This window comes from Chrysoperla carnea, chromosome 3, assembly GCF_905475395.1.
Source record: "Chrysoperla carnea chromosome 3, inChrCarn1.1, whole genome shotgun sequence".
NCBI lineage: Eukaryota > Metazoa > Arthropoda > Insecta > Neuroptera > Chrysopidae > Chrysoperla > Chrysoperla carnea.
Window position 1 is genome coordinate 38,290,311 of NC_058339.1, and position 10,371 is coordinate 38,300,681.

The 10,371-nt window shown below is 29.4% G+C and overlaps 1 protein-coding gene across 1 annotated transcript; it reads left to right on the forward strand.

Annotated features, from left to right (window-relative positions):
• Positions 1 to 5,982: 5,982 nt before the first annotated feature.
• Positions 5,983 to 9,980, forward strand: LOC123295468 (intracellular coagulation inhibitor 1-like). The gene is made up of 3 exons (XM_044876840.1): positions 5,983 to 6,006; positions 7,427 to 7,765; positions 7,830 to 9,980. Exons 2-3 carry the CDS (start codon positions 7,441 to 7,443, stop codon positions 8,951 to 8,953), a joined length of 1,449 nt encoding a protein of 482 aa, XP_044732775.1. The 5' UTR covers positions 5,983 to 6,006; positions 7,427 to 7,440; the 3' UTR covers positions 8,954 to 9,980.
• Positions 9,981 to 10,371: the final 391 nt, after the last annotated feature.

Here is a 10,371-nt window from a genome sequence, read left to right on the forward strand (position 1 = left end):
TTTATGACATATGTATAACTGACGTTATTTATAGCAAGTGGGCGGGTTATATAGATAATTTAAACTATAAAAAGAATGGTAAATTTTTAACATCAGGAAAAATTCATTTAATTTAAAAATAAAAACTTCACACCACCCTAGGATGCGAACCAGCATACCTTGGTTTCATAGCCAAATGCTATACCCACACAGCCACCGGGCTTTTTTAAAACCATATAATTAACTTAATACATTTACTAAAAAATTAATTAATTCATAATATGTTCTGAAAGAAAAAATTGGGTGGAAAATTTAAAAAATAAAACAAAATTTAAAATATATATAACGTATTTTATTTATACAAAGAAAAATGTTTTAAGTTTTCATGAAAAATCATATTGTATATTTTCATAAAACAAATTAACAGATTCTTCTTTTCATGTTAAAATTTTTATACAAAATAAGTTAGTAAAATTCTATCACTTTTATATAATAATAATAGAGTTATGAAGATAGCGAACGCTAACCTGCAAGTATTTCTACATAAATTTTAATTTTTAACAAATTTCATAATTTATTTTTCACTACCGAAAGTACCCTATTCAGTCTCCGTTACAGGTGTATCCGACTCTGCTGCCTTTTCTTTCTTGTTTTTTGTGTATATCTTCGTCCTTAAATAAATTATTGATTTTCAATCTCCTTCCACGACATTCAATCACTTCTGTTTAGGACTGTTCTTCTATTTTTCCACTCTTTTCACTGATTAGCCACGTTGAGTTTTTTGTTCTTATGCTGCGAAAAACGTTTTCTCTGCCCTCCGTTAAGTTGAAAAATAGTATAAACACTACGCGAGTAAGCAAAGATTATCTCAGATCACATGTTTGTTACCTTCTGCTTCGCTCAGGCGACAATGAACATGAGATCTGAGACATTTTTTACTTTTGCTCTCTAGATGTGTAATATTCTATTGTTTACTTCTGTAAAAATTTAGGAATTATCTTCTTCAATTTCTAAGAAAAGTCACTACTGTAGTTTTAAATATTCAGCCTACGCTTATGTATATCACTATACCTACATAACATAAAACAAAGTCGCTTCCCGCTGTCTGTCCCTGTGTATGGTTAGATCTTTAAAACTACGCAAGGGATTTTGATGTGGTTTTTTTTTAATAGATAGAGTGATTCAAGAGGAAGATTATGTATAATACACGGATAATATAGTAAAGAAACACTGATAATTTTAGAGATTTCTAATGTGATGTCGTAAATAAACACATTTTTGTGTATAAAGACATTCTGTAGTATACTTAGTATCAGCATTGCACCCGTGCGAAGCCGGGACGGGTCGCTAGTTATATTAATAAACTTAATTATTTTGGTATTTAGTTTATATGTTAAGATGCAATTAAAGGCCTAACTTTCCACTTTGGGTTCAAGCGACGCAACTTGGTACGCGCGTTCATTATACCTTGTTTTTCGAATGAAGAAATATTTGGGGTCATGTTTTAATTTGTCGTAGAACTAATAGATCATTCTGTCTATATAGTAGATAAGAAGAATCAATCACACTTCAGGAGACTCCCTTAAAACGTTTAAAAAATTTAATAAAACAATATTCATTGTGTTGCGCAGGGAATGATTTTGGGTTTTTTGTGATTTCAGTATTTCCGTCCTTGGAATTAAATCTGTATTATATAAACAACAAAAATTTTAATAATATCTTCAAGTGCAATAACTTGTAACCCAGACGCTATTTATTTAGTGAAACTAGTCACGTAATCATTTTATTAAATTCCCGGCTGCGCCTTAATTCCAATTAGACTTCGTTATTAAAAAAATAATTACGAATCTGTTTTGTAATTTAATTTAAGGGGTGTTTTCAGTTTTTTAGACAAAAAGTCGACTTGTTTTTGGAAAATTTTATTATTTATATGGCAATGCCTGAAACTTAAATATAAAGAATCGTAATAATGTATTCCCCGCGCATTATACCTAAAAATTTTTTTACATATACGCTATTCATAATTTAATTAAACTAGTTTGTAAAAAGTAGCTATGTCATTACCAGTTTTGCAAATTACCAAAAAAAATTAATATTAATTTAATTTCCGTTGCCTAAAAATATAGATTTTTTCTTAAAAAACTGCAATTGGTTCTTAGAACCAAATATTATTTTTACAGCTTCCTACAAATATTTACATTTTTAGAAATTTTTTTTGGTCATATTTCCTCGAAAATATAAACATAAGCACTTTGTCGAAAGTCAACGGGTAGAGTTGTGTTATACATCTGTTTCATAGCCCCCAGAACACAATTTATTAGTAGTTGTTTTGGGGATGTATTTAGGGTTTAATACAAGGCGGACTGATGACATAAAGCGTGGCCTCGTTTCAGCATTTTAGATAGAATTCCTAGGAGAAAAACCGCTTTTTCAATATTTTTATAGCTATACGCATATATACAGCCTCTTCAAATTGAGCGAAAGTGTAGGAAATCGGTATATAGGGTGCGTTAGTGTGATGAACTCGCTAGGGGTCTCAACTTCCCAACTTCCCTTTCTTAATTTTTAAACAACAGAACCATGTTTTTCCCGATTTTAAAATGTTTATAAACCTCTGCAACCCCTCCAAACTAAGGTAGAGGGTTGAAAATTGGTGTTCGGGGAAAGGGAATATGGTGTCCGGGAGTAAGGAGCTTCTACCTTATCCCATGGGCGTAAAAGGAAATTCACAAGTTCTCAAGAATATGATTTTGTTCAGGACACTCAGACAATCACTTTCCACGGGCTCCCATAAAAATCAGGTGGTGCGGAGTTTTTCATGAGTCAAATGCTTCGTTTCTTACATTAAAGGGTAAATATAACTTTAGTGGTGGAGCTCTGCTGATCACGAGTTATTTTTTTTTTTAAATTCTTCTGAAAAAGGCTATGCGAGTAAATTTAAAACCGGATTTTGAAGAAAGACCAAGAGAAAAATAAAATTTGTAGTTACCATAAGAAAACATTTCTCTGTGTAGTTTGACGTCAAAATATAATTTGATCATTATGAAAAAATAAAATTTGTTTTTGACCTATGAGTTTGCAAAATTTTAAGTAGAATTTCAGCGTAATAGGGGTGTTTAAATTTTTCCCAATTTACTGGATTTACAAATATGACATCATATATTTGTAAAACATCACATATTTACATCATCAAATATTTGTAAATTTTTTAAAATTTTGATCTTATTAAATGAATTGTATTTCTTAGTTGATACAGAATTGTAAAATATCCAGAAAAGGCTTGATAAAAATCAGCCAATGTCATATATTTCCGTACTTCAACCATTCTGTAAATCGACTGTTGGTACAATCAGTATACAAGTTTTTCTGACAAGGTCTGAAGGTACATGAGATGATGATGATGACCTTTGAAGATAAGTCAGTAAGGAGATATTTTGAAGGCGTATAAGCAAATGCGAATGTATTGACTTCATAACTTAACGGGTAATGTCGATCGAACATCATCCGAAGAAATTCTCATTAGCTAGCGAGCATAGCAGTTCAAAAGCTTTCAAGCGTTCTGTAGCCAAATTCAGCCTTCTAGAATTTTGTATGAGCTATTTTAAATAGCACTCGCTGTGCTCGCAAGGCTCCCCCTTTTGATCCCCGATGCGGCCGTTGGCCTTGGCTCTATGTCAAAGCAAATAACTATGAATTGCAAAGTCAGAAAAAAAATTTTCTGTCACAGAAAATAACCACATTTTTAATGTTAGCAAAAAATTAACTCCCAAAAAATTCTCTTCCAAATTCTCCACCATAAAATTTCTTCCCATTTTAAGGAGAGGGATGGCCAAAAAAAATTAAAGTTGATCGAAAACCTTATTAGTTTGAAGAAACATCGATTGGTGTATAGAGCTAAAAAACACAATTTGGGGAGGTTCCGAATATCCGGGGCGGGGAGGGGGTTGCAATGAAAGTCATGTCTAGAAGTGTCTTAGAATTTGTAAAGATGGGTGTTTCAGTGAGTCAGCTTCACTTGTGGCTGTATATTAATTCATTAACTTTTCAATTGGATTCATAAAGACAAGCCACAAAATATTGCTTAAGATCTATTTATGCCAATCAAACAGAATTTTTTCGAATTCTACATATCTTGAACAGGTGATTTCAAATGTTGAGGACGGAATAATTTTCCTATTTTTATTGCGAGTATCTAATAGAATTAATGAACAAAATATTAAAATATATATTATTTATTTTCCTTTTATTTATTATACTAGTCGCGGATATCCCGCTAAATTAAAATTAATTGCATTCCCAGGTATAATTATTTTTGACCATCAAAAACAATAATTAGCAAACTAGTTACTCTTCGTTAATTCATTATCATTAGAGTAGATACCTTATTGTATTAAGATTCCTTTCAAAACTTCTTTGTGGTAAAAATTTTTAAAACATTATATTGTATTTGGATAAATATCGAAGACATACAATCAAGAATTAGACAAGAAGATCAGACAATTAATTAATGCGACGGCATTGTCATTATGGCTCCATATACCTAAATTAGTAATTACAAGTAACAAAAATAACAAGTGAAAACAAACAATTGAAACCAAAACCTTTGTTTTGTTTTGTGACAAATTTTCGCAAAATTTTGATTTTACAAGACTAGCAAATTTTTAACTGTCTAACTTTTGTTTTTTTATAAGGAGTTTTTTGTAGGTTTAATCCTTTGTTTACAAGATGGATGCTACATACCCAAGACTCAATTGACCTATGTTGCGCATTTGCGAATTCAAACCCACTTTTTACGTCTCAAGCACGCAACTTCACTTGATATCTCTTTTCGTTTTTGAGTTATCGTGGTGACAGACTACAACCGAAAATGGACTATTTAGGTGGCTCGGGATTTACACCCAGAAGGCTCGGGTTTGATTCCCGGTATCAGAACCATAATGTAAGAGGTTGCTTTTGAATGCTAAAATGTGCAGAAGAAATATAACAACTTGATTGAAATCCACTTTTTGAGGGTAATTGGTTGTTGGCGTAGCCAAAGTAATATATGTGAAATGGTAACCATGGACCTCATTGATCTTGGGCCACATACGAAAAATCAACAGGTCGTTACAAACACCTATATCAAAATTTTGTTCGTATTATCAATATTTCTAAGCGTTATAAATTATTTCATATATAGGTATAAGAAATAAAAAGATTGACAGTTTGTAATTTTAATTTTATAAGCAAATTATAAAACTTTTTTTTAAATCTTCCTGAGTACGCATTAATTTTTACGTATTTTCAATTTATTTCTATAGATTTGTTGATATTTTAAATTGAGTTTTTCCTTGTATCATTTTAATAAATGAAAACTTGTGGAAAATCCACAAGAAAGTTTTTTATACGTGCTTCTTTCTAATATTCCATTTTTAAAAATAATAATAATCAATAAATAATTCATTCAAAATATAATCGAATTTTTTTAATATACCTATTTTTTTTTTCATTTATTAAAACGATTCTATGAAAAAGTAAAAAAAAATCATTGTATGAATATGAATGAATTATTATTGTGTCAATGAAAACCCCTTTCACCAAAAATTGAAAACTCTAGGAAGAGTTACGTATAAAAAACTATCTTGTGGAATTTCCACTTACGGAATCCTAATAAAGGGGATAAGTTGAATAAATAATAAGTATGCTCACATATACAAATTAAATATTTATATATCTTCATATACAATAATTATTTTTTACCCGCATTAATAGTATACAATGAATTGACGTAATTGGGTAAAGTCTTGCCATGACTGAGTACGAATTTCTATAAATTTAATGGATTTAATCAGAATAGATCGATTTTTATAAAGTAGAGACCATAGATAAAATGGTAGAGACTTAGTATATATATATTTACTACCATAATAGTATTATCATTAATCATTTGAACACATTTCAAATCAATCATCATATTTTTAAAATAAATAAAAATAGAAATAATTATTTGTTATAACATAATAATCATTTGTTAACTCTGGTTACAAGGTGAGTTAATTTTATTATTTTTGTTTTATTTTACTGTGTTTAGTGAAGTGAAATCTATTTCGTGTTATTTTTATTCAAACATTGTTGCCATCAAGTGAATGTGATAAAAAAAATGTGATTGTTTTACTAAATCATTTATTATTTGTTTATGAATAACGAGTGACGAAATTTTTGAAATATAGCGCCCGTTTTCGAGTTAATATTTAAGATAAAAAATAATTAAAATTTGAAAAAAAGTAAATATAAAAAGAAAATTAAATGCATTTTCTACTTATCTTCGAACTAAGGCTACTGTGAGATATTCGAGATTTTTCAATTTTTAGATAGTAGATAATTGGATTCCCTTTTCTATCTTTTTTAAGTTAAAGTTAAAACGCAATTTTTGGAATTTTATTTTGATGAAAATATAGAAAGAAAATAATCAAAATCGATTGAAAAAATATCTCAAAATTGAAAGTGTAGCTCTACCAGTCGTGATCGAACTTAAAATATTTGGATCTGATAATTATTTTAATATGGGATAATTTTGAAATTTTAAACCTACTTTACCAACTACCAATTTTAAAATACAAATTAAGAAGATTCGCCTAATCGTCGGGTTCTCTATTTCTATAGCTGTCCGTATTATCATTTTTAACCCAAATTTTATATTAACCATGGTCATTTAAAAAAAAATTGATCTCTCGGCCTAAAGTAGGACCACTTTTATCTTTAGGCTAATTTAACTACTTAGGCGAATTTTTTTTAATTTCTAACTGTTTGTATTTTGCAAAATGATTATGATATTCAATTTTGGAAAAATAATTAGAGAATTAGTCCAGTAAAGTTGATATTTGTACACAATTCAATTGGATAGACATAAAAATGTAAATATAGACTTGATATCATAACAAAAATCGATAGTTAAATTAAAATTGATTAAAAGACGAAGAATTATTAAAAATATGCAAAGATTGTTGCCCGTTTGTTTCTTGCAAAAATATATATGGCGATACGTCTCAACAATATCGACACATTTTAAGTATCATCCTAGGAGTTTTAAATGTTCATACCTCTAAAGATTTTAAAAAACCAACTTCACTTTTCTGCCCGTGCAGTGAGAATTCTTAGCCAGAAGTGATTAAAAAATTTAGTCATTATACCAATTTGATTCTTATGGATAATGTGCAAAATTCGATACCAGTCAACTTATTTGAGAAACTAATTTTATTAAGTTAATCCAATTTCGAAGTCAAGCCCAGAAGTTTTTATTAAAATATATTTATTTATATAATTTTTTAATGCAAGAAGCTACCTGTTCTTGGAAATTTAAAAGAAAGTGCTTTTGGTTTACCTTGTAGTTTATCTTGAAAATTTTAGATCCAAAAAGTTACTTTTGATAAATAATCGATCAATTTTAAAACAAATGTTTTTTTTACAGGTAAAATTATCAAAATGAATAAACAAATGTTTACATCATGCTTCTTCATTCTTGTCTTTGTTACAAATATCTTTGGAGCAATGTTTATTTTTCCCGATGATCCAATTTATAAAAAATTATTAGAAGATATGAAATTTTCAAAACGGGAAGTAATGCAACCGCTAGCAATGCGACAAACAAACGCTACCATTATAAAAGTTGAAAATCAAAATACGGTTGAAAATATGACCGCTTTATTGAATTTAATCTCAGATAGTGTTAACAATTTTGGACTAAAGATTTCCAATGCCACAGATGGTTTTAGCAACGTCAAAATAATTTCACCAATAAATATTGCAGGTAAGGTTCGAATTAACATAATCAAATCTCAAAAATTAATATAAATTTTTTTGTAATTTTATAGAAGCCTTAATGCTTTTATGGCTTGGTTCAAATGGTCAAACGTTTAATGAAATCGCTAACGTAATGGAATTCCAAAATAAAAGTTTCAATATCTACAATCAATCACAGACTCTTCACGAACAGTTTGGACGTATGCTCCAATCTTTAGAGCCAAAAAACAAGGAAGAGCCACAATTGAGTACAGCCAGTGCACTATTTGTTCAAGATGGTTTTCCAATCGGGCAAAAATATTCTCAAATTGCAAAGGAAGTTTATAGAAGTAATGTGACCCATTTAGATTTTGCAAATAAAAATGTCGAGGCCCAAAAATTCATTAATGCTTGGGTATCCAACAATACGAATGGATTGATTAAGGAAATTTTATCAACACCACCAGTACCAACAACAAAAATTCTACTTACAACGGCCTTGTACTTTAAAGGTTTGTGGGAACATCCGTTTGCAAGTGAATTAACACATAGAGCAGAATTTTATCTAAATGGAAAAGCAGACGCAAAAAATTTTGTAATGGTTGATTATATGGTGAATTTTGAAGTTTTTAAATATACTTACAACAAAGATTTGGAGTCTGAAGTTTTATGTTTACCTTATAAGGGTGGTACTGCTTCAATGTATATAATAGCCCCTAAAAAATCATCTATAAAGAAGATCCAACAAGTCGAAAAAAAATTAACCACAAGTGTCATTGAAAATTTGATTAATAGTTTAAAACCAATGCAAATTGGGATTTTAATGCCAAAAATGGAGTTCGAATCAACAATATCGTTAAGTTCAACATTAAAACAATTAGGTTTAACGTCTTTATTTAACGTAAATACATCAAGTTTAAATGTGTTATCACCAGGTTTTACTTACCCAAACAATACGGATCAAACCATTGATGAAGTTCGTAATAAAGTTAGTGGAAAATCCCCTTTGTATGTAGAAGAAGTTGTCCATAAAGTTTTCATAAGTATCAACGAACTGGGTACTGAAGCTGCAGCCATAACTGATTTACTAATCCCACGCGGGGGAATGAAAAAAATAAGTCTCAATCAACCTTTCATCTTTTTTATACGTCATCATGGAACAAATTTGAATTTATTTTTAAGTTCTGTTCATGTACCAGTTCCTAATTTTAAGTAGAACCATTTTAGCAATTTAGTAGAGCACGAAAGGGCTTACCCGTTGGAAAAACAATTCAGACGGGTTTTTTTCTTGCAAATTTCTTTTCATAAGACGTCTCGTAATAAGGATCATGAGTTTGGCAGATGAAAATCTGGTCCAATTTTAAAAAAATTTTTATTATTCATAGCTGTCAATTTTTGAACCAAATAAAAGGTGTTATGGTTTTTGGGTAATTTTATATAAAAAAGTGCTTTGCTATTTTTTTTTGTTTAAAGTTCACCGTTTCCAAGATATTTATAATGCTTGGAAAACCTTGTGGAAAGAAAATGTGGAAATCAATGCTAAAAAATTAAATTTTTTAGCTGAATACCGGTTTTCCACTCAACGGATAGTTGAGTGTATATGTTGTGTTTTCTAGAACCTGAAAAACAAAAACAAAACTGAAACTGTAATGGCCATTACATTGCCAGTCTTCAAAAAGTTTGTAAAAAGTTGCAGTGTTTTTTAATTCGACACGAGTCTGTGTTTTGTTTTTGTTTGTCTGTTTAGTGGAAAACCGGCTCTTTTGCCGGTTTTCCACTAAACTCTATAGAGATGATATCATAGAAGAATTTGATGAAACTGTACACTTTATGTTCTTACCTAAAAAACAGTTTTTTATGAAAAACATACATATAAGGTGGCTAAGATGCTTTAAATCAGAGGTTCTCAAACTTCTTTCGTTTACCACCCATTTCGATAATCAATTATTAGAGCAACCCCAAAGCGTATTATACCAGTTATATCCTATACAAATAAGCCTTACCGCCTCCTATAGGCTTTTATCGCCCACAAAGGGGCGTTATAGCCCTCTTTGAGAATGACTGCTTTAAATGATAGATATATATTTTGTGAAGTGTTAAATATGTGAAACCATATATATTTTTTTGCTTACAACTCGAAAATTGGACATTTTATTAAAAAAATGAACGCACAAAAAAAAAAAGCTTAAAATAACAAATAGATTGTTGTGCTTTTAGATCCTGTAAGTTACTAACGGGTTCCAACTGTGATATATTTTTGTATTTTAATTTGAATTTATTTATTTAAATTAAATATAGGTAATTTATAATATTATTTATTTAATTTGAATATATTTGATTTTTTCTATTTATCAAACAATTATTTTATTTATTTATCCTTGGTTTCAAAAAATGCATTTTCAAGTTTTTTAACTAATTTATTTCAAATTTAATATTTATTTTTCATGAAAAAAGTTTATATTTTTAAACCCGTTATATATCAAAAGAAGGACAATTAGTTTCGTCTAAAGTGGGTTACACTTGGAATTTTGATGGTAGAATTAAAATTTTGGTTTCGTGAGCACCATAATTCGAAACAAATAGTAATTGCTGGCAAAAATTTAAAGCGCGTTTAAAAGACAAAAAGTGACTTTT

Bases quoted from the DNA above. Each gene is read 5' to 3' on its own strand.
- LOC123295468 (XM_044876840.1), top strand. From the start codon at position 7,441: ATGAATAAACAAATGTTTACATCATGCTTCTTCATTCTTGTCTTTGTT. The intron at 7,766-7,829 runs GTAAGGTTCGAA...GTAATTTTATAG, and splicing joins TTCACCAATAAATATTGCAG to AAGCCTTAATGCTTTTATGG.